Source organism: Hyperoodon ampullatus (genome assembly GCF_949752795.1).
Source record: "Hyperoodon ampullatus genome assembly, chromosome: 15".
Lineage (NCBI taxonomy): Eukaryota > Metazoa > Chordata > Mammalia > Artiodactyla > Ziphiidae > Hyperoodon > Hyperoodon ampullatus.
In genome coordinates this window covers 12,124,423-12,148,904 of record NC_136928.1, presented here as the reverse complement: position 1 = coordinate 12,148,904, position 24,482 = coordinate 12,124,423, and the positions used below count along the sequence as shown (strand labels likewise).

At 41.1% G+C, this 24,482-nt stretch overlaps 1 protein-coding gene across 1 annotated transcript in view; it reads right to left on the bottom strand.

Annotated features, from left to right (window-relative positions):
- Positions 1-24,307, bottom strand: part of CKAP2L (cytoskeleton associated protein 2 like) — a gene marked incomplete at its 3' end in the record, with an annotated part of 30,239 nt that extends 5,932 nt beyond the window's left edge. Inside the window, exons 1-6 of the mRNA XM_079720825.1 lie at positions 24,263-24,307; positions 22,175-22,241; positions 20,811-20,862; positions 13,049-14,295; positions 9,249-9,456; positions 3,564-3,719 (exon numbers count right to left, since the gene is read on the bottom strand). Coding sequence (XP_079576951.1) covers positions 3,564-3,719; positions 9,249-9,456; positions 13,049-14,295; positions 20,811-20,862; positions 22,175-22,241; positions 24,263-24,293 — 1,761 coding nt within the window. The 5' untranslated portion in view covers positions 24,294-24,307. The remainder of the gene's footprint in view (positions 1-3,563; positions 3,720-9,248; positions 9,457-13,048; positions 14,296-20,810; positions 20,863-22,174; positions 22,242-24,262) is intronic.
- Between the last annotated feature and the right edge of the window lie 175 nt (positions 24,308-24,482).

Genomic DNA, 24,482 nt, shown 5'->3' with positions numbered 1-24,482 from the left:
TATATCTTATTACAGAAAACTGAACAATAGGTCAAATTTGAAAAGGAAAACCACCCATAATCCTATCATCTAAATATAACCTTTAGTTAGCATTCTGGGCAATTTCCCCCCAGCCTTTCCTTTCTTTCTTCTTTTATTTGGTAAAATAACATAAAAAACAAAACAAACAAAAAAAACTATTATAGAAGAGTAATTTTCTGATAAAATTATCTGAGATAGCCATCCTTTTTAAAGCATGTTAACCAGGCCATGAAGCAGAACATCATAAATGAACTGTACGTTCTCATAGGAACATAATATTTGGAGCCTGGTCTTCCTGACCTGGGACTCTGTATCAAGTAAATAACAGATACAAACTGACAACAGAGCATAAAAGCAAAGCTACCTATACATTTTTACAAAATCTAAAAGGCTGTAAACTTAAGAAATGGGAATAAATGTACAGAATATATTGCAAAAGGTCTTAATTATATAAAACACTCATCAAGTGTATTTTATATTTTCACAGGCTTCTAGCTAAAGACGACACATTGAGTACACATTTCTTTTCTTTTTCTTTTACACATTTATTTCTAATCACTCTAGAAACTCTACTGAAATTATAATAAAGGGATTAAAAAGGAGGCAATAACCACGGGGAAGAGAAGAAACAGCAACAAGATTTTGGAAGCTCGAATGTAGAAGGAAGAGGTAAGCAGTATGACCAACTTGAAAGAGCCAAATTCTAAGCTGGCAGTGTGGCTAAGAAAGAACCTGATTCAACCCCAGAGCCTCTGAAAGGCTGAGGAATGGATGGAGGGGTCAAAATCAGGAGGGCTCTTGAGCATCTGTCAAAAAGCAGTCAGGGGCTTCCCTGGTGGCGCAGTGGTTGAGAGTCCGCCTGCCGATGCAGGGGACACGGGTTCGTGCCCCGGTTCAGAAAGATCCCACATGCCGCAGAGCAGCTGGGCCCATGAGCCATGGCCGCTGAGCCTGCGCGTCCGGAGCCTGTGCTCTGCAACGGGAGAGGCCACAATAGTGAGGCCCGCGTAGAGCAAAAAAAAAAAAAAAAAAGCAGTCAGACCTGGGAATTCCCTGGCGGTCCAGTGGTTAGGACTCGGCACTTTCACTGCCACGGCCCTGGTTCAGTCCCTGGCTGGGGAACTAAGATCCCGCAAACCGCGTGGCTCGGGAAGTAAGCAAGTAAATAAATACAGTCAGACCTCCAAATCCACCCTGCATCCCTAAACTCCATACAGCCTGGTGACTGTGCCCCTCCTACCTTCATCCAAACAGGACACTGGGCATGTATCCTCCAAGTCTCTGGGGGATATCATGCAAGATTGAGGGTGGGAGTGCCTACTGAAAAAAGGGATAAATGAAAGTTTCCATGCTGAAGGTTGAGACACCCAGCTGTCTCCTCCCCCATAACACCTGGTAGCCTGGTTTCTAGTTCCTGGGAAGAAGACTGGATGAGGCTTCTTCAGAGAATATAACCAGTCTTAGAAGGAAGACCTGAAGACACTGATATTGAGGGTTCTTCAGTCAACTGACTCAGCCAAATCACCCTATGGTAAAGCCTCATCTGTGTCCAGAGTTTTTAACAAGCTTTTTAAAATCCACTTCTTATATTGAAACAGCCCAGTTTCACTGGCATCTGAGTAAAGCATTTCATGAACAATAGAGAACAACCCCCTACCCGCCAAAAAAAAAAAAAAAGTGGCGAGAGAAGAAAAGTATTGGAGAAGAATCAGGCAAAGCAGGAAGAAACAGGAATCTGAGGGTTTTGGTGAAAGGAGATCCCAGAATGACAGCCAATAAAGACAGGGGTAAAGAACAACCTGTCAAGCCTGGAACAGATCAAGAAGGGTCCGGGAGAAAAGTCTCTGAGAAGAAGAAATCAATAGAATATCTAATGGTTTGAAAGTATGGAGAAATTTAGATAATTATAGAAGAGTATGGGAATTAATTATATAATAAATACTCAGAAAACTAAGCAAAGGGAAAACAAGAAAATAATTTCAGGAAAATTATAAAACCGTACTTGAAAGGCAAAGTAATCATAGTGTATACCACATGGCTCAATGCATATTTCTCACATAGTCATAACAATATGAACACTGAATAGTGACCAGAATTTCCATATGACTCTAATGGAAATATGGAGGACAGTAAAAGTCTGCAGGGGTGATGGGGTGTCTATGTGTGTGTGTTGGGGATCTGTGTGGGTGTATGTGAGACAGAAGGTTAGATCCTCATCCTGTATAGTTGGATGTCTACAAACCATGTCTAAAGAGAGAAAAATCAAGAAATAGTAATATAAGCATGTTATCTGAAACTATCAAGGTAACAAAACACTCAGTTTGCTCTGGGAAGTGAGAAGTGGGAAATGGGAGGGAAGGGAAACAGAGGCCTTATGGAACAGACCGTATCACATGATTTATGTGAACTATGTCCATGTACAAGTCTGAGTCTGAACGATCATGGAAAAGGCATGGCAGAATATATGATGACACGGAAAGTGATATGATAGGGAAAAGGGGTATGAAACTATTTACTGCAGTCTTTGTTAAAACAATTATATACAGGGCTTCCCGGGTGGCGCGGTGGTTAAGGATCCGCCTGCCATTGCAGGGGACACGCGTTCGAGCCCTGGCCCGGGAAGATCCCACATGCCACGGAGCAACTAAGCCCGCGCGCCACAACTGCTGAGCCTGCGCTCTAGAGTCTGCGAACCGCAACTACTGAAGCCCGCACGCCTGGAGCCCGTGCTCCGCAACAAGAGAAGCCACCACAATAAGAAGCCCCTGCTCGCCGCAACTAGGGAAAAGCCTGCGTGCAGCAACGAAAAGCCAACACAGCCAAAAATAAAAACAAATAAATTTATTAAAAAAAAATTATATATAGACAGTGGTTTTACTAGGGTTTAAGATTAAAAGTTACTTCATAAAATAGCCCTGAATTATTGATTTATGGACATTGATGTGTTGGGTTTACTATATTTTTAGGTTTTTTAGGTGAGGTATGACTTTCTTAGTATTGGCTATTGACGTTACATTATAATTTTCTATGCTATTACTTTTCACAAGTGCTTATTTCTACAATGAGTGTAAAGTGAGACATATTCGCTTGACAAGAAAGTGATTCTATTGGTTTACATGTAACACTATATTCTACAAAACAAATTTTTTTTTTTTTTTTTTTTTTTTTGCGGTACACGGGCCTCTCACTGTTGGGGCCTCTCCCATTGCGGAGCACAGGCTCCAGACGCACAGGCTCAGTGGCCATGGCTCATGGCCCAGCCGCTCCGCGGCATGTGGGATCTCCCCGGACCGGGGCACGAACCCATGTCCCCTGCATCGGCAGGCGGACTCTCAACCACTGCGCCACCAGGAAAGCCCCCAAAATAAATATTTTAATTAAAATGTTCACAAAGGACATATTGTACTTCATATTTTGCATAAACTTTATGAAGTGAATTAGAAGCATCAACATTACATGACATAACCGCCATTTTGCAAACAACAGAGAAGTCATATGAAAGGGACGTGTTAAGAAGTCACCCACTCCAGCTAGATACTTACTCTGGCCCCATTTCTAATGGCCTCTTCATACAGCCCAATAACATCAAAGGTGCCTTTACTTGCCAGCAACTTTGCTTTGCAGATCCAGAATTTAGCAAATTTTTCAGCCTCAGGAATACTGGACAAAATGGCAAATATTTCATTAGAATGTACACCCTGGAAAAAAGAAAAATACCCAGAGGTAATTATTACTGTCTTGCTGTTATTCTCTCCTAATATGTATCATGGAAGGTATGCAGAAATCAGTCTGATCAATATTTTTTGAATTTAAAAAAAAATTCAATTTTATTGAAGTAATTTATACAAAATGCACCCGTTTAAATAGCATGTTTTGATGAATTTTGACACTGATCATTAAATTTTAAATTAAGAGACCAAATAGAAAAATATTTATCATAGTTGAAAGTAAGAAATATGTTCTACATTTTTATGCAAAACCAAAACCAAACCACACCCAACCCTGGAGTAATCAGCCATTCATGTATTGCTTACACATTCAAAATAATGTGAACACTGAATGGTGACCAGAATTTCCGCTTGACCCTAACAGAAGAATGAAGGATGGCAAAGGTATGCAAGGATCATGGGTGTATATGTGTGTGTGCTGGGGATCCACACAGGTGTATATAAAGATAAAGAGGGTTAAATCCCACAAAAAGGAACTTGAAAATGGCTTCACTGGTTTGGTTCCCTTCTGCCTTGTACCAAGAGCAGCGCAGTGACATGGACCAGGAGGAATATGAAGAGCTACCATGCCCAGAAACCCAGGCACTGGCACACTCAGCCAAGCAGCACCTCCTACTTCTCCTGAGACGGGAAAGACACAAGGGTAAGTTCACAGTCAAGAATCACTAATGGGCTTCCCTGGTGGTGCAGTGGTTGAGAGTCTGCCTGCCGATGCAGGGGATGCGGGTTCGTGCCCCGGTCCAGGAAGATCCCACATGCCGTGGAGCAGCTGGGCCCGTGAGCCATGGCCGCTGAGCCTGAGCATCTGGAGCCTGTGCCCCACAACGGGAGAGGCCACAACAGTGAGAGGCCCACGTACCGCAAAAAAAAAAAAAAAAAAAAAAAAAGAATCACTAATGTTTGAGAAAACCAACACTACATGAAAGAGGCATAAAACTCAATAACCAGAAGAATGGACACTGGAGCAAACAGCTGAGGGAGCAAAGAGAAATACATTTTAAGAGTACTGTAGTCAGGACAGGAATAAAGACGCAAAAGTAGAGAATGGACTTGAGGACACGGGGAGGGGGAGGGTAAGCTGGGACAAAGTGAAAGAGTGGCATGGACTTGTATATACTACCAAGTGTAAAATAGATAGTTAGTGGGAAGCAGCCGCATAGCACAGGGAGATCAGCTCAGTGCTTTGTGACCACCTAAGGGTGAGGGTGGGACAGGGAGGGTGGGAGGGAGACGCAAGAGGGAGGAGATATGGGGATATACGTATATGTATAGCTGATTCACTTTACTATAAAGCAGAAACTAACACACCACTGTAAAGCAATTATACTCCAATAAAGATGTTAAAAAAACAAACCTGTAGTCAATATCTTCAGAGTGATAAGAGAATATTACCATCATGAAACTAGAATGAATGCTATGAAAAAGAATCAATAGAAAGGCAGAACAGTGGCATGGACACTGCTGAAGAACAAAGCAGTGAGCTGAAAATTTGGCTGTGGAATTCTTCCAGAACCCAGTGCAACAGAACAAAGAAATGAAGAGTATATAAAAGAAAAGTTAAGAGTTCTGGAGGATACATCTATTACTCAAGAATTCCAATATCCAAGTAATAGAATTTCTAGAAGAAAAAGTAGAGAAAGAACAAAGCAGAACATACACTCAAAGCAGCTGTAGAAGAAAATTCCCAAGGACTGAACAAAGAAACAAGTGTTCAGACTGCAAGGTCCTCAGAGAGCCAAGCAAGATGGATGAAAAAAGACCCATACTTAGAAAACCAAGGAGGGAATTCCCTGGTGGTCCAGTGGTTAGGACTCCATGCTTCCACTGCAGGGGGCGTGGGTTCGATCCCTGGTCGGGGAACTAAGGGCCTGCAAGCTGCATGGTATGGCCAATTAAAAAAAAAAAAAAAAAAAAAAGGGATAAAAGGAAAATCTTAAATCTTTCCAGAAAGGGGAAAAAAAGGATTACCTATACAGGAATGAGAATTAGATTGACATGAGACTTTAATAAATCAACAATTCCAGATGTAAGAAAGAAAATGAAAGAGTAACTTCAAATTTTCCAGGGAAGACCATGTGGATTTAGAAATTTCCCCCAGCCAAACTATGAATCCAGCAGGAGGGTGAAATAATGACATTTTTACAAGCATAACAACTCAGAAAGTTTACCATTCAAAAACATAAAGTTACTAGTGAACAAACTTTAGAATTCAAGTGGAAGACTTGAAAGAAAAGTAACCATGAGAAGAATATATAACTTGCATACCATGTTTGAACTCACACTTACCACTTTCTTTTGTGATTTCAATTTATATGCTTTCGTTATGAAATAAAGAAAAACTGGATAAAGAGATGAGGGAAAATAAACCAAAAAATAATTCATGTAAATTGAATTACAAAATAAAGTGGGAGAGATAAAGTTAAACATATGAGTAATTGTTACAATAGATGTATATGGGCTAAATGCACTTTTTTAAAAGCAGGGAGTTCCAGATTTGGTCAGAGAAATTAAATTTTATGTATTCATGAGACATACCTTTATAAATAAAGGGATAGAAAAAAATTTACTAGACAAATTGTAAGAACAACAAAGCAGGTGTGGCAAGATTAATATCAGACAAAAGAAATATCAAAGCAAGTCATGAATCTTTAGTACCTAACAACATAACTTTGAAAAACAGAAAGTAAATGTTGACAGAAATACAAAATGAAATTATCAATCACAAATCACAGTGCCAGTGACAGACTCTGGCATATTTCTTTCAGAGAGCAGTGGATACCCACGTAGAATTTTCTGTTCAACAGAGAATACATATCCTTTTCAAACACTTTTGGAACATTCACCAAGACTGATCAGACATTAAGACCAGAAAGAAAATGTCAACATTCACCAACCATAATGCAGTATAATTAAAAACTGACACCCAGAAAAAACAAAAAAAGAACCCCAAAAAACCCAACACCAACAAAACCAACTACATATCTGGGAGTTAAAAGATACTCTTCTAAGATAATTTTTGGATTAAAGAAGAACTCAAAATGGAAATCTCAAACTAGAAACGAAAACGAGAACATGTCAGTTATTAGGCTAGGATCTCTTAGCTCTAAACGCACCTTTTATCCTCTGCTTTGTTGTGCAGAATTCTGTAAATGTGCTGGAATTCTGTAAATCACTTTCTGCTCTGACAGCAGTTCTCTGATGGGCTCGGCCAGTATGGGGCACTAGAGGGAGGTTGCAGGGCTGGAGAAGAGAGGGGACTGCCTCTTTCCCATTTGCTTTCATCACCCCAGCAATGGTCCTTCACTCTGGCAGCAGCAGTTGGTTCTAGCCTCTACCTTTTTTCCCTGGCATTCACACTCTGCCTCACTGTGCTCCTTCAGAGGCAAAAGCACCAACTGGGTAGCTAGCATCGTCTTCTCAAGGTCTGAATCCCAGCCCTGCAGGGCCTCTCCTCCAGCTCCGGTGGCACCAGCATTGCTAGTAGTATGCCCTCCCTAGAGTTGGAGTCCCACTTCCATCAGGGTTTGTCTCTCCTAGCTGCTAGGTTCGGATATCCCCAACCTCTCTTTGTTCCCCTTTCTTCCTTGAAGGGTCTGCTTCAAGGAAACTCACATAAGACACTGTGAAACCAACCTTCATATTACATTCTTTCTATTGAGATACCTTGTGTTTCTGTTTTTCTGATTTGACTCTAACTGATACAAAACATTACTTAGTCAAACATGAAGGATATGATCAAAGCTAAATTCAGAGGCAAACTGATAGCACTAAAAATATTTTCAATAAAATAAGACTGACATAAATGCTCTAAGCTTTCAACTAAAAAAGCTAGAAAAAGAAAAATAAACATAAAAATAGATGCAGACACTGATGCAAGAGAAAAAAATAAAACCCAAAAGATGGCCTTTTAAAAAGATGAATAGAGAAATCTTTAGCAAGTCTGATTTAAATAAAAGGCACAGAATTACTAAAATTGGCTCAAGAAATACAAAACCTAAAGAGACCAATGACCATGGAAAAATTTGAAAAAATAGAAAAATTTTTTCTATTTCTATTTTTCTAAAAAATCCCCCAAAGTCCAGATGATTTTATAGGTAAGTTCTTACCAAACCTTCAAAGAACAAAATAATTCTAATGAATCTCAATTGCAAATAAAGTATTTTCAGGGCACAGGAAAAAAGGAAAATACCCAACTCATTTGACAAAGCCAGCATAATACTGATACTAAGAAAACACAAGAAAAGACAACCAAAGAACCCACATAAAAATTTGAAATAATTGCAACTCACAAAACCATATACTTCATTTCTCTACATACCTATACTGTTAAGTAAATGCATAAAAATTGTCTGGAAGGATAATGGGCAGTAGTGGTCACCTCCAGGGAGAAGCCTGGGGTGTGTACCTTGTGTGTGTGCGCGTGTGCCTGCGCAAGTGCTGGGAGTAATTTACCTGTATTATTTGAAATGCTTTTAATAATAAAAATGTATTCAGGTATGTTTTTAATGCAATGAAAACAAGAGAAAGAACAAAGAACTGAAGTTTAATTCCACAAAAGAGAAGTAGTTAATGTTTAACTGAATCTAATGAAAAAACTGCCCAGAGTAGACCTAATTTGAAGGTTTCCTTTTTTTTTGCTGATATACAATACTACCAGTCAAACAACAGAACTGAGTTTGCTTCAGGCAAGGACCTTAGTATAAAAGTCTATCCAGCTATTTTTTTTTTTTTTTTTTTTTTTTTTGCGGTACGTGGGCCTCTCACTGTTGTGGCCTCTCCCGCTGCGGAGCACAGGCTCCGGACGCGCAGGCCCAGCCGCCATGGCTCACGGGCCCAGCCGCTCCGCGGCATGTGGGATCTTCCCGGTCCGGGGCACGAACCCGCGTCCCCTGCATCGGCAGGCGGACCCTCAACCACTGCGCCACCAGGGAAGCCCTATCCAGCTATTTTTTATTAATATATTTTTCCTTCAAGGAATATCCTAAGGATCATACCCTTTGCTTACCATTTACTTTATCCTTATCTGCAAAATCCAAGATACAATTTAGATGCCATTCATAGCTACCTAGAGACTTTAGGATAATCTAATTCTACATGAGGGCTTGCCTTTTGACTTTAGCTTCATATCTAAATGTCAAATGTTTACTCTTTGGACCTCAATACATGAAGAAGGCAGAGTTCCTTTTGAATCCCTCTGGAGCCAGACCACTTGGGTTAATTTCCCAACTTCTCTGTGCCTCAGCTTCATTTGTAAAGTGAATATCATAATAGTCATTATGTAATTGTATGAAATAATATAAGTAAAGTGCTTAGAACAGTACCTGGCATACAAGTCATTATTTAAGTACATGTTTATTATTAGTACTATCCTTCCTCTCTATTAAAAGGAGTTAAATTTCTGCTTAGACAGAGGTTATCTCCCCTACACTATATTTAACAAAAATGTTTAAAAAACTCTAAGATTCAGCAAAGCTTTGGGAGCTTATTGTTCTCACTCACCCCTTCAATGAGCTGCAGACATTCTGTCAGAGTGTTGTTGATTTTACTGGATAGTTCAAGTTGTGCTTTCTTTTCTTCCTCTTCTTTTTCCATACTCTTCCAGAATGAAATATTCATTTCCTCTATTATTTTTCTTTTTGTTTTAAGTTCCATAGGAGGCCGTTTATAGATCCTCCCCTTAGATTTCTGCCATTCTTCCAACTGTCTCCTGTTATACAATTAAAGAGGGGGATGGTTTTAGGGGTCTTTTTTGGTACATGGTTAAGCTTCTAAAGTATGACATGCATAGATTATCAATGAACACCTTCAATGAGAAAGTCAGGAGAATGTTTTAAAAATAATTTACCAATTGGTATTGGAAGCACTGGTTGCCCCCACCCTTCAGAAGGCAGATGCCAGACAGATTAGTCGGATTACAACAGGTGGTTAGCATCTCAGTCTTCAAACTCCCTAACTTCCTGATTATTCTTCAATATTTTTCTCTGAAAACTTTTACCTGTATGCTACTCCTGACAATTGCTGTCCTAAGACATCCCTCCATCTCTGAGATCATTAACTCAGCACTCCATGTCTCTTATCATAAGCTTTGTATCTGCCACTCAACCAGACTCACCAAACCTGTATTCTGCCCTCAGTAGGGTCTTGGCCACTCACAGTGACCCACTTTGCCCAGGTCCTTAGCCCTCTCCTACCACACATGACCCCCTCTTCCCCCAACGAGATCAATAATTTCAGGGCTCTTTTCTTAAGTAGCTGGTCTCTGATGGTGCCAAGTCCTAATCCTTGCTCTCCCCACACTGTTCACTCTCCACTCCTGCTCCTAGGCAGTCCATAGACTACTGTTGAAGGAGGCACCAAGACATGGAGGCCCAAGCATCTGAATGTAGGCTCTTCAGTTTCTTTAAATTACAACTACATGTTTATGACTCACAAACGTACACTTCAGCCCAGATCACTCTCTAGGGTCCCAAACTTTGTAAACTCCAGTGCCTAACTGATGTCTTTTATTTGATGTCTGGCAGGCATTTAAAATTTAATATTGTTCAAAACAAAGCTCTTGATTTTCATCTCCAAATCTTTTCCCAAACAGCCTTCCCTACACATTGGTAAACAGTGCCCCAATCTACCCAGTTGCTAGGGCCTAAAACGAGGAGTTGTCTTGAGTAGTCCTTTCTTTTCCCCACGTCCAACACATCATCATATAATCAGTATTGATTCTATCTCCAGTACCGCCATTCTTGTCCAGATCACTGTCACCTTCTGCCTGAAATGCTGCAGCAGCCTCCTAACTCATCTCCTTCCTTCCACTCTAACCCTTTTCAAATTCATCCTGTGCACAGCAGCTAGTGATCTTTATAATGTAAACCAGTCAGGGCCAGGAACTTTCCATGGCTCTTGGAATAAAATTCAAAATGTTCTCTGTGGCTGGAGGTGCAATGAAGGTTGGTTCCTGCCTAGTTCTCCAACCTCATGTCACACCACTCCCCGCCCCCACTCACTGCCTTCCAGGAGCTCTGGCATTTTTTCTGTTACTTGACCCAAGCTCATTCCTCCCTCAGGGTCTTGTATTGTCTGTCTTCAGTCCTCTGCTCAAATGATAACTCCTTGAAGAGGTAATTTTCTGTAATTATTCTGTCTTAATCAACATGTTGCTTTTCTATCTTTTCCACTAGAATGCAAGAAGTGTTTAATTACAGTAAAATTCACCTTTTTGGTACACAGTTCTGTGAGTTTTGACAAATGCATGAAATAATGTGACTGTGACTACAATCAAGATATAACACCCTCAAAAATGCCCGTGTTCCTCGGTGGTCAACCTTGCCACCCATGCCAGCTCCCAGCAGTCACTGATCACTTTGCTGTCCTTATAGCTTTGCTTTTTCCAGAAAATCAGTACCTATTTTTTAAAAAAATATTTATTTTTGGCTGCGTTGGGTCTTCGCTGCTGCACATGGGCTTTCTCTAGTTGCATCGAGCGGGGGCTACTCTCCGTTGCGGTGCGCATGCTTCTCATTGCGGTGGCTTCTTTTGTTGCGGAGCAGGGGCTCTAGGCGTGCGGGCTTCAGTAGTCATGGCACATGGGCTCCGTAGTTGTGGCTCGCGGGCTCTAGAGTGCAGGCTCAGTAGTTGTGGCGCACGGGCTTAGTTGCTCCACGGCATGTGGGATCTTCCCAGACCAGGACTTGAACCCGTGTCCCCTGCACTGGCAGGCGGATTCTTAACCATTGCGCCACCAGGGAAGCCCCTGAGAAAATCAGTAACTATTAACTCTCTTGTTTCTCCCTTGATTTCTCAACACAGTCCATACAGTGCTTATATTAGCCCTAAGTACTTCCCCTTTATGTTCACCGGCTTCATGATAGAAGCTGAGTCATCTGGCACGTGTTTCCCCTATGTTCCCAGCATTCTTCTTATCTCCTTAGCCTTGCTTCTAATCATAAATGAAGAGGGAACTTGCCTTTTCTAAAGCTAACGTATTCCTAGGACCTGGCTTTATTATTCTAGTACTTTCCATATATACACCAGAAAAAAGGTTCCATAATAGTAGACTATGACTGTGTGCTCACCATTGTATCTCCCAGTGTAGGTGCTAAAGGAACACTCGAGGAATGAGAGAGTGAGCTATCCTTCTCCACAGACTCCTCCTTTTTTTTGTCATCAAACTTGGCCCAACTGTAATCTGTCTTAGGATCCATCGTCTGTTATCTGGTCTACACTGCAAGCTCCAGGGTAGGGACCCTGACCTCCTCATTCACCAGCTCAAGGTCTTTGCATTAAGTTTTCTTTTTGCTCAGAAGACTCCTCCTTCTTCCTGTCACTGTTCTTTTCCCAGTCCAGATGTCACTGTTGAAAGTACCTCCCCTGACCTTTCTATCTAAAGTCATCCCAGCCTCCCTCTCTCAGTCGCATCACCCTGAATTAAGTTGTTTATTTTCTGTCTCTTCAGGAGGACAGAGAGCTTGTCAGTGGTGTTCAGGTCTGTATTCAGAGAATAAATCCTGCCCTCACTTCACTCTGCTATACCTTTTAGCTACCATCTAATTTTACACGTTGCTTTTGCCCTTGCCAGGAATCTCCTTATTCTCCTTATTATTCTCCTTAGTTTCTAATCATGTGTACAGAGGTGCTTCTACCTGGGAGGTTCACCACATCATGAGAATATGTCTGGTCCTGTTCAGAAAGTGTATGAAATCCTTTGGCTCAGTTTCAAGCACCACACATGTTAATGTTAACTCCCAGCAGCCTGAGATCCTGACTCCTAACATGTGAACTCTGTATGTGAACTGATTACTTCTCTCTGCCTTAGCGTACTTTCCAAAACTTGGCCTGCTCAGACTCAGAGAAGTTTCCTGCTCCTTCCTCTCTGATAACTTTTCGGATTTCACGCTAGTTGGCTTGACAAGGGACTACCATTTCTGCACTTCCTAGCGGTGTAAGTTCACGACTCTGGCTCCTCCTACCCTGCCTCTTCTGTTGCTGTTCAGTCCCTGCAGGGCACTTCTTGCATGAATGGTCTACCTCTGCAACCTCTACTTCTTATTCAACTATTCTGTTTCAATTTCTTTTTAAAAAAATAAATTATTTCAAGCATACAGAAAATTACAGAGAACAATTTGAACACATGTATGTACCACCCAGCTCTAGCAAGTCTTCATATTTGCTTTGTCTTTTTTGCAGAGTTACAGCTAAAAATTACTCAGGAGCCATTATTTATGACCCATCTCCTGACTTTAGCACTCCTGATGGCCAATTTGCCTAGTCATCTTAATTTGCAAAATTTTGGAATTAAAATAAAGTACCTTCGATCCTCTGCTGTGGTCTTCTTATTTGGATTAGTTTGGGCCCCATTTGGGAGTCCTCTTCCATTTATGGTTGTGCCACCAGCTTGAGTTCTGGGAGCTGTCTTGTTTAGAAAACAGTTCTGGGGAAGAGCCCTTTTCAACTTGGAGTCCAAAGTCCGTGCATTTTGTTGACAGCTGTTGTTGCATTTATTCCCTTTGGCTCCATTTGCTCTTATGCTAGGGGTGCTTGGAATGACTGAGTTAAAGCTGCCAACTGTCAAATTAGGCCTCTGGCTTATGGTTTTTGATTTTTGCAGTACATATGATGTCCGACGTCTACAACAAGCCTGCGTGGGTTTACGATCTTGCTTTGTGTTTGGATGTCTGTTGTTACATCCTCTCTGAAGCACTTTGGGGTATGTGCTGGGTTTGCCATGTTTTACTTTCTGTTCAGTAACAGTGCATGACTGTAACTTAGTTTCATTTGGTCTTTCATACTTACCCCTATTAACCTTTATATTCTTTATGTCTTTAACCACTGTTTTCTTTGATGCCTGAGTCCTGTTAAGTGTCTGGACAAAGTGAGAGGAAACTGTTTTTGGGGGTTTTCCCCCTGGTCTTGCAAGATCTGTTCCTCTAGAGAGTTGCTGAGACTTCTCTGGTGGAATCCTGATTTGTGTTTCTTCAAGAAATTGTTTATTAACTCTCTTTTTCAGAACAGCACTATTCACTGACCTTTTGCCCAAGACTTCTTTAGTAGGAGCCATACTGCTCTTGGTTTGATTAGTTTTTGGCTTACTTACGGTGCCTAATTCAGGATTTGGCTTCCTCTCAGAGTCTGGTAAGATTTGGGGCAAGTTCTCTTTATTCATCTCTTTTAGACAGCTACCCAAGGATTCATTTTCAACATGGGTATTGTCCACAGAGTCTGTACATTTAGCAATTCCTTGTTGTGTTACCTGCTGCTTTTTAGTTTTCAATTCCTGTATATTAAGTGACCCCATGGTTTTTCTTGACAGTTCTCCAGTAGTGGATGATCCAAATTCATGCTGTTGTTGACTACTTCCGGAAGGCTTACAGTTTGGGTTAGAAGAAACACATTCTGAAGTGAGCCTTTTTTTGCCCAGAAGTTTTGGTGGCTCCAACTTTGGCCTCTGGGACCCTGTGATACTGGCAGGTCTGGACTGATGTTTAATGCTGATGGGTCTTGTAGCTTTGACAGGCAAAGCAACATGGTTGGTAATATCCTTTTTAGGTCTAATAGTCTAAAAAGACAGAGAAAGATATAAAAAAAAGTAAACTCATAACAACAGTCCACTAAAAACTGGTTATTGTGTTTATAATTTCATTTAAGAAAACTGAATCCTGAGAAAATAAGACTCACTAATAGATTATTTTTATAACTGGAGTTCCTATTAGAAATATATTAGAATCTTTTAGCTTGATAGAATTCAGCAGAGATGCAGTGAACACATAAAAATTGCTGTTTAAAAAAAATAAATTTGGCCCCATCAAACAAGTACTTGCTGAATGCCCATTATAGCCAAATGAAGTGTCCTTCTAGGGACTCTGGAAAGATACATACATAATAAACTTATGTTAGGGTACCTCCCAAGTTCCTCCTAGTACTTTGTGTTGCTACACTAATTTTCTTAAAACAACACTGCCTTTGTAAAGGTCAGAGTGTCACTCAAGAAACTTTGTCTCATCCTGGAGATCAGTGGTATGGATATGTGGTAGATGCTGGGAGTCCTGAGATAGTCTGGAACAGTTCTGAATAAGTACCTAACATCTCAGCAGAAAGTCAGTCACATTTGTGAAGTCAGGAAAGGGTTTTAAGGTTAGACTGTACATTATTAACAAATAAGTATTTCAGTCATGTGATTTAATTTTGGATAAGAAAGGTAGGACTAGGTTGCAGAGAACTTTTAAAGCTAGGGAGGGGTGTTTAGAATTAATATGGTAAATAACAGGGACAGGCCACTGTGGATTCTGGAGCGTCTGCATTGAACGCAGTTACTCAGAAAGGAGAATTTGGCAGAGATTTGTAGACTATCCAGGGAAAGATATGGCAGTGCTAGAGTTACCGTTCTCTATTTTTGGTTTGATAATATGATGAATAATCACCATGTAAGCTTTGTGAACGTGTAAAGGACGTCTGTAACTAGAACCACTTGTCCTTAAGGGCGAAGAGATGGCCACCCTAGGATGGCCTGGGCGTGTGCACTGTTGCTCATGGGTACTCTAGGGGAGCGCTGGGGGCGGGAGGCAGAGAGACAGACGGTGTGCTCACGCGGCTACAGCTGGGTTACTCCTTGAGCCCCAACATTTACATTAACCTCTGCTCTCCCCATTATTGCTCATTACTGCTTACTGAAGAGGCAGGGATGTTGGTATAAACTTTCCAATTATGTGCTATTCCTTACTTGTTCTTTTTTGTATATTAAAAAAAAATCGAGATATAATTTGCACCCAATTCACCATTTTAAAGCGTACAATTCAGTGGGTTTTAGTATATTCACGAGACTGTACAACCATCGCCATTAATTCCAGAACATTTTCATCACTGCAGAAAGAAATCCCACGTTTGTTAGAAGTCACTCCCCATTTCCTCCTCCCCACAGATCTGGGCAACCAGTAATCTATTTTCTGTCTCTATAAATTTGTCTATTCTGGACATCTCATATAAATGGAATCATATAATATGTGGCCTTTCGAATCTGGCTTCTTCCACTTAGCATAATGTTTTTGAGATTCACCGTGTTGTGGCATGTATCAGCACTTCATTACTCTATTTTTTAAATAATAAACTTTATTTTTAGAGCAGTTTTAGTTCAAAGCAAACTTGAGTGGAAGTACAGAGTTCCCGTATATTCCTTGTCCCCACACAGGCACGTCACTACTTTTTATGGCTGAATAAATATTCCATTTTATGGCTATATCACATTTTGGTTATCTATTCAATTGATGGACATCTGGGTCATTTCCACCTTCTGGCTATTATGAATAATGTTGCTATGAATATTTGCTATAAGTTTTGTGTGTGTGTGTGTGTGTGTGTGTGTATAATTGCTGGGTCATATGGTAGCTCTATGATTAACTTCTGAGGAACTGTCAAACTATTTTCCAAAGGTACTGCACCATTTTACATTCCCACCAGTAATGCATAAGGGTTCTAATTTCTCCATATGCTCCCCAACACACATTATCTGTCTTTTTGATGATAACCATCCTAGTGGGTGTGAAGTGGTATCTCACTGTGATTTTTATTTGCATTTCCCTGATGTTGAGCATCTTTTCATGTCCTTATTTCCCATTTGTATACTTTCTTTGGAGAAAATTCTATTCAGATCCTTTGTCCATTTAGAAATTGGGCTGTCTTTTTATTGTTGAGTTGTAAGAGTGCTTTATTTATCTTGGGTACTAGATCTTTATCATATATAAGATTTGCAAATATTTTCTCTCTTGTATAGTTTTTTTTTTTTTTGCGTTATGCAGGCCTCTCACTGTTGTGGCCTCTCTCGCTGCGAAGCACAGGCTCTGGACGCACAGGCTCAGCGGCCATGGCTCACAGGCCTAGCCACTCCACGGCATGTGGGATCTTCCCGGACCGGGGCACGAACCCACATCCCCTGCATCGGCAGGCGGACTCTCAACCACTGCTCCACCAGGGAAGCCCTCTTGTATAGTTTTTATATCTTTATTTTAGATCAGCCTGGCCTTGCTAACTTACTGTAAGTGGTAGAACTGGTCATGCAGTTAGTTTCAAGCACTTCATTGAGAGAAAAACTAGGCTTAGAAGAGTCATTAGGCTAGCAGAATAGCCTGCAACCAATAGGCAAATACACACCATTCGAGCTGGAAGGGATTCTGGAGATCATTAAATTGAGCCCCTTCATCTGAGAGGGAACGTGAGCTGCCCAAGGTCAGGCAGGGTGTTAAGAGGCAGGGTTGGGGATAGAACTTCAGTCTCTGACTCCTGGCCTCAGACAACTCACATCAGATAGATCTGATAAAAAAAAAAAAGAAACAAAAAAACAAAGACAGAATGTACAAGAAGGAACAAGTGACACAAACTGAATTTGGTCACTTCATTCTGTACATATGAAGCCAGAGAAGGGAGAAAATTCACAAAGGATATGACTAGGGTTTAAATCAGGAGAGATTTACTGCGTCTGTACTAGGCACTGTGCTAGACTGCAAGGGGATACAGATGAGAGAAGATGACACGTGCCCCTGAGGAGTGCTAACAGAAAATTATGATACGAAGACATGAGGGCTGTAATAGGGCTGGGAGGGATTGTAGAGCTCATCTGATTGGTGGTTTTCAAGCATTTTTGTTCATATACTCCCAAAATAATTTTGACAAACTCGGTACCTTCCTATACTTTTAAAAGTTAATAGCTAACATTTTTTCATTGTTAGTTTAAATAGCTACGAATATGTAATTTCAGGCACACTGTCAATATTGACATTTCAAGATGAAATGAAATTTGATACCCACTATAATCCATTTAAAAACTATAGAAACATACTCTTCTTTAACAACTGAAAATATAATACCTTTCTTTTTTCTCCTGGTCTGTTCTCATTCCAGTTCACCCCAAAATTTTTATACTAGATATTTGTGCCTGGAAGTTTATAATCCATTACCCTATCATACTTCTCAACAAATATATGTCTATAAATTTACCTTAATCTGTATTTACCATAACTATAAATAATTCAGCAAAAGAAGATAAATGTTACCAATTTTGATCAATAATTATTAAACATAGAGAGTGAAATACATTTTCATAAAGAAATGGAAATATCTCGTAGTGAGTTGGCTGGAGCTTCCCCCCACAATTAGTTCATGTATTCACTGGAAGACATTATATTATTTATTGCTAGAATGAGAGAGAGGTCTTCATCAGTTTTATTCCTTTGGCTTTTTAAATAGAAACACAGAAAATTTGTTCACATTATCAAGTAGATGGGAATAGAAGATGTTTTGTTACAGCAATCACAGTCAATTCTTTGAACTCATCCAGAGGCATATGCTAAAAGTCATACAGTGATCTCTCAGCAAAAAATTATTTTTAATGTTCTTCCACATGACAATGTTGAATGCAAAGAACTGGAAGCTGCTTGAACTGCAAAGGGCTTTCTGAACATCACCACCATTATTTCAAACTGTCCCTTGATGTTGTACTTTGGAGGTACATAGTTCCATCCCAGGGCAAAACAAGCAGAGAAAGAACTGAACAGTGGAAGAAGGATGACAATGGAGTGTCAAGGGAGGTGGGAAAGGAGAAACTGAAGCACATTCGACGGCAAATCAGTTTTGGGCAAAAGCACATACGGAAGTTGAAGATGTGGAAGTTGGTTCTGTTAAAATGTGTACCTGCTGGAGATGCTTTATGCACCTCCAGAGGAACATATATCCCAATATGCAGACACTTCTAAACGTACTTCAATCTGCATTAACTCAATCCTTTCAAACAACTCTATGAGAAACCTCCTATTATTCCCATCTCACAGATGAAGTTAAATAACTTGCCCAAGGTCCCTGAGCTAGAAAACAAAGGAGTCAGGATTTGGACCAAGGCAGTTTCTTAACTATTATACATTACTGTTTCTCAATAAATCCAAGAAGATGGCTCCAAGGAATCTTTTCAAATATGTTAAAACTCCTGATAGGAACAGAAAATGAAACACTTCTTTTGTGTGTTCCTTTGTGTGCCAGAATGAAACCTGAAACAGTTATGGTGAGGCTGTTAATTTCAAATAGTGAGGCATGGTAACAGTACACTAAGAGTATGCCAGAAAAGCTTTGTTCAGGTCCTGAGTCTGACCCTTACTGGCTGTATACATGTGGCCAATCTCCTTGAGCCTCAGTCCTCTCATTTGTGAAATGGGAATAATAATAATAATAATATCTATAATCTAGGGAAGGTGCTATAAAGTCCTGGTTTTTGCAAGATAGTTTTGATTTATGCCTGTTGGCCCAACATATTAATAGCACTTCCTTTTACTCTCAAAGGTCTCTGGACATTAAATCATATGACCACCCTGCTTATAGCGTTGTTTTGAATATTAATTGAGATACTGTATGTAAGGTGTCTCATCCAGTATCTGGATAATAATAAGTACTCAAATGTTAACTCCTATGGTTATATATAAAAAATGTTTTATCAATTGTGAAGCCTTATACAATTGTAATGATGAGTTATTTGCCTAGTACGTTGAGTTTCTCCCAAGTTCCATAATTGCCTTCCCCACTTCATTTTTATCTTCACTACTGTGATACCTACCGTAAAGGGTAGGTATCACCTCATTTAAGAGATGATTTACTGAAATCAGTATTTTCAGCTTCGAGTGAACCTTCTGGGAGCTCTTAATGAGGGCCCCTTCCAACAGAGTTTTTAAGCCTTGCATGCTATACCAGTTCAATCTTCCTAAAGCAGAAGTCTAACCCAGGGGCTTCCCTGGTGGCGCAGTGGTGAAGAATTCACCTGCCAATGCAGGGGACACGGGTTCGTTCCCTGGTCCGGGAAGATCCCACATGCCGCAGAGCAACTAAGTCCGTGCGCCACAACTACTGAGCCTGTGCTCTAGAGCCCGTGAGCCACAACTACTGAGCCCACATGCCACAACTACTGAAGCCTGCGCGCCTAGAGCCCGTGCTCCGCAACAAGAGAAGCCACCTCAATGAGAAGCCCGCGCACCACGACGAAGAGTAACCCCCATTCTCCGCAACTAGAGAAAGCCTGTGCAGGAATGAAGGCCCAACACAGCCAAAAATAAATAAATGAAAAAAAATAAATCTATATAAAAAAAAAGTCTAGCCCAGTAATTCTCAACTGTTCACATCATCATGCACCACTTTTGCTTTCTATGCATTTTCTATCCTCCACAGTGTCTAATGATGTCACGTGTACACATAACATATATAGTCTACATATGATATATACATGCCTACGCATATAGGTATATATGTATATGTGTGTGTGTCTGTGTACACTTAATGACCGAATCATTAAAATTTATGAAAGCTGGCACCAATGTCACACTTTGGGCAACATTATTTCAATTACACTTTTGAACTTAGATAAAACTATGGTTTTAAAAATTAAAGTTGGGGTTTTTATTGATTATTTCATTGCAGATGAAGAATTTGGGCCATCTTCAGGAGGATAATTTCTCCCATTTAAACCTTAAGTATGTTAGGATCTTTTTATCATTCCATCCACAGTCTAGCTGAACCGAACTGACTGGGAAGCACAGGCTTGTTAAGTACCTTGGAAGATCCAACACAGATGTTCTCTTTTAATGACTACTGAGCTATTTAACTTCATGGCAGCATACCAAAGTAGTTAAGACCATGGGCTCACAGCCTATCAACCTATTAAGAGATTAATAACCATGTGACCTTGAGAACTTAACCCTTCCGTGACTCAGTTCCCTCATCTGTAAAATGGTCTACTAATAGTCCTACCTCATAAGGTTGTAAGGACTCAAGGAGTTAATGCAAGTCAGAAAAGTGCCAGACACATAGTAAGTATTCAGTAAACATTAAGAGGACCAAAGTGCACTTAAAGATTTGTTTTGGTTAATAAACTGAACTATAGTATGTTGTACTTTTCAAAAAATGACACTACTGCTTACTAAACCAAACTGTTCTTATATTTATGTAAATACCTTTGCAAAAGATGTTCTTTAGGTTGTTAGCATGTTTGTTATTTGTATTGCTAATCATCCAAAACGGATATTTTTTAAAAGACTAATTTCTACTTACAGATTTAGAAGGTGGAGGATTCGGGCAATTATTCTTGGCTTTTAGATAAGGCCTATAAAAGATGAAATAAGATTAATTCTTGGTACAGAAGAATCAGCAAGGCTTGGGAAGTACAGTGATTAAAAATTTTTACGGTTAGAATTTTAAATCATTAGAATTTCCATATACGGTAAAAAAAAATTCAATACGTGTTTTCTTCATATCTGCATAGTCTTACTCATTGGAACATCATTCCGGGAACACTGCAATGTGCCAGGCACTAGAGATTCAATGCCAAATAAGATAATTAAATGCTTCTTTAAAAAGCTTGCTTGTTTTCTATGTCTGTGAATCTGTTTCTGTTTTGTAAATAAATTCATTTATATTAAATCAACTATAAGTAAGAAAAAAACTTGCTTGTTTTTTAAGTATCTTCAAATAGTGAATTTTCAGGTGGGGAAAGTGATATAAATAAAAAATACTGAGGCACATATGAAATCTAGCTAGTGAGAGATAAAATGCAAAAAAAGAGAAAAGCAGAGAATTTAGACTCAATCTTCACGGATCATAAACTGACAAGACTAACAGGGACTTTGATCATGACTTGATGCTTGCTTCTCCCATCTTGGATGTAAGTCCTGGGAAGGCGGGGACCGCATACCTTCAGAAGCAAGAGTGACTGATACATTATAGGTATTAAATAAATATATGTTGACTACATGAATTAGGTTTATTTAATCAAGGAAATAGAGTCGAGTAAAAACCCAAAGTAAAAAGAAACTAAAACAAAGGGTGAAAGCTAACTTTGTAAAAATTGATTTTCAAATAAAAATTTAGCAACATGCTGGGTAGAAAAACATATCAATGCTAAGGCAAGTGAGATAACACCATTTAGATGACAAGATGTTGACAAAAGATCAAAGTGAAGCAGTCATATTCTGTTTACCTCAAGAGTAAGTGCTAAGAGGAAGACCAAAGAGCACTGTCAGGCTGGAGGATGTGGGTGTGCAGCTTATGGAGGATGGATTGAACCGGCTCTCCCGCTTTAGAGAGAAGCACCAGAACCAGGATCATTCAACTCCTCGGCCAAACACTGCCTTCACAAGAATCACTCTCCCAGGAAACGCAGCAGGGACAGGAAAAGCTTGCAGCATTGCAGGTGATATTGTAGACCCTCCTCTCCCGCCTTTGGAGACTGTCACAGTAGTAATGCTTAAATCTTTGCCAACATTTTTGTCATGGCTGGACTGGAAATGCCCTTTTGGAATTATCATAGGATCCCAAGGCAAGTCTGAGTAGACTGCAAACAAAAGGGCTATGTGTTGAAAAGGCTTTAAGTTGCTATTAGCAACCAGGGCAACGGAACTTGCATAACCGAAACTCACTTGGTGTTTTGGCACTTCAGTTTTCCCTTGGCTGCTAGGTACTCCTGGAGCTTTCTCTGCCGCTCTTCTGCAAAACAGGTGAGCAAACAAACGCGTGAGATTCTAACCAGTTCATTTATATTCTAAAAGATGACACCTTTCTGTAATGATTCTGGATTTGGACCATAAAACTATAAAGTCCCTAGCCCTACACATGTGCCTCCAAGTTACCATCAACATCAACAATATCATTTATATGCCACATACAAAGCTCTTCACACTTATATTACTTCCTTTCATCTGCACTATGATCCTATGAGGTATTTTACAGTCCGAAATTTAAAGAGGATAAATGATATGCCCAAAGTTACCCAGATAACATGTGGCTAAGCCAGGATTTGAAACCAGGTTTATCCAAACTCAAAGCCCTTGCTCACAGCCACTGTTCTCAGCTCCAACACATCAAGCTTTGCATGAAGAAATTCTGTTACTGGCCCACCTAAGCTGGCAAGCCCGGGCCTTGTTTTATTAATCCCTTCTAACAGGAATGATGATTTTTGCCCCCAAATCTTTACACGGTTTCCTTTGGTGCTAAGGACAAAATAGGCCAGGTTAGGGGGTTCATGGCAAACATCTATCCATATGGTGACTTTCAAAGCAAGGCATCTGTGAGGGAATGAAAAGTCAGTATTTCCATCTTCAAGAAGTTTCAATCTAGTAGTGGAGATAAAATAAACACAATAATAATTACAATATAAGGCAAAATCTAGGTGCCATAAAATAGGGTCAAAGAAAGAACTATGCGAGTCCAGAGGCAGAGACTGAGTGAGGGGACTGGGTGGTTGGAAAAGGCTAAAATTCAGTAATGGTTAAAAAAAAAAAAAAGCTATAAAAAAGCAAAACAACTCAACCTCATTTAAACTGAGTTGCCCTGTGTTTTTGGGGTTTTTTTTGTTTTTCGTTTTTGGAGTATAATTGCCTTACAATGTTGTTTTAGCTTCTGCCGCAGAGCCAAGTGAATCAGCCATTCGCATACACACATCCCCTCCCTCTTGGACCGCCCTCCCATCCCACCCAACTAGGCCATCACAGAGCAGGAGCTATCTATTTTCCACGTGGTAGTGTATTTATGACCTGTGTTTTCATATCTGGCTCTGATGCATCCCTAGGAGACAGCTGTGTCAAGAGGACTGTTGGAGGCTGAGAGATGGGGCTGGAATCCCAGCTCTGTGACTTCTACCAAGTTACCAAACCTTGCTGCTGCTGAGCCTATAAAATGGGGCAGAAATGCCCATCTTGAAGGGCTGTTGTGTAAAGTGCCTAGAACAGTGCCCGGGCCCCGGGAGACAGTCAACATGCATTATTACCGAAACCAACAAAACACTGTACGCATTTTGGAGCAGGTGGCAGGCACCTGAGCAGGAGTATGCTGAAAGTCAGCAAAGGGCTCCAGGCACATCTAAGAGGTCAGAGAGCCCGGAACCCTCAGCCTCCGCGCACGTTTAACCCATCAGCTTCCACCAGGGCGCACGGGCTTGCGAGGAGATGAGCTCCGCGTCGGGGTGAGACCCTCCTTGACAGCTGTCACAACTCGGGCGGCCGGCGCTGCCCCGAGGGCCACACCCGGGCTCCGCCTGCAGCCAAATATGGGCCGCAGGAGCGCCTGGCTTCCTACTGACTGTGCCACCCCGGGCAAGGGGCCTCAGGTTCTTTTTTTTTTTTTTTTTTTTTTGCATTACGTGGGCTTCTCACTGCTGTGGCCTCTCCCGTTGCGGAGCACAGGCTCTGGACGCGCAGGCCCAGCAGCCATGGCTCACGGGCCTAGCCGCTCCGCGGCATGTGGGATCTTCCCAGACCGGGGCACGAACCCGTGTCCCCTGCATCGGCAGGCGGACTCTCAACCACTGCGCCACCAGGGAAGCCCGGGGCCTCAGGTTCTTTACCCAAATAATAACAGCTTTTTGCAGAGCTGCTGCGGGAGTCACTGGGAAGATGCCTGGGAGGCACATGGCCCCGCGCACACCCTCCCCGACCCCCGGCACCGACTTCTCACCGGGGACGAAGGGACGCCCCCGCCCGTAAGACACAGCGGCTCGAAGTCATACTCACCCGCGGCGGCGGAGGGCTCCGGCAGCACCATGACTCCCCAGCAACAGTTCTTCTTCAAAGGCCGCGCCTGGAGTCAAGACCGGCGCGTCGCGCGTGCGCCCACTCTCATTGGCTCCCGTGGGTTTGAAACCCACAAGTCGGAAGCAGCGGAGGGCGGGACAAAAGGAAATAGGCGCGTTGTGGTTGGCTCTGCCAGTCAAATCACCCAGGGGGCCCTTTG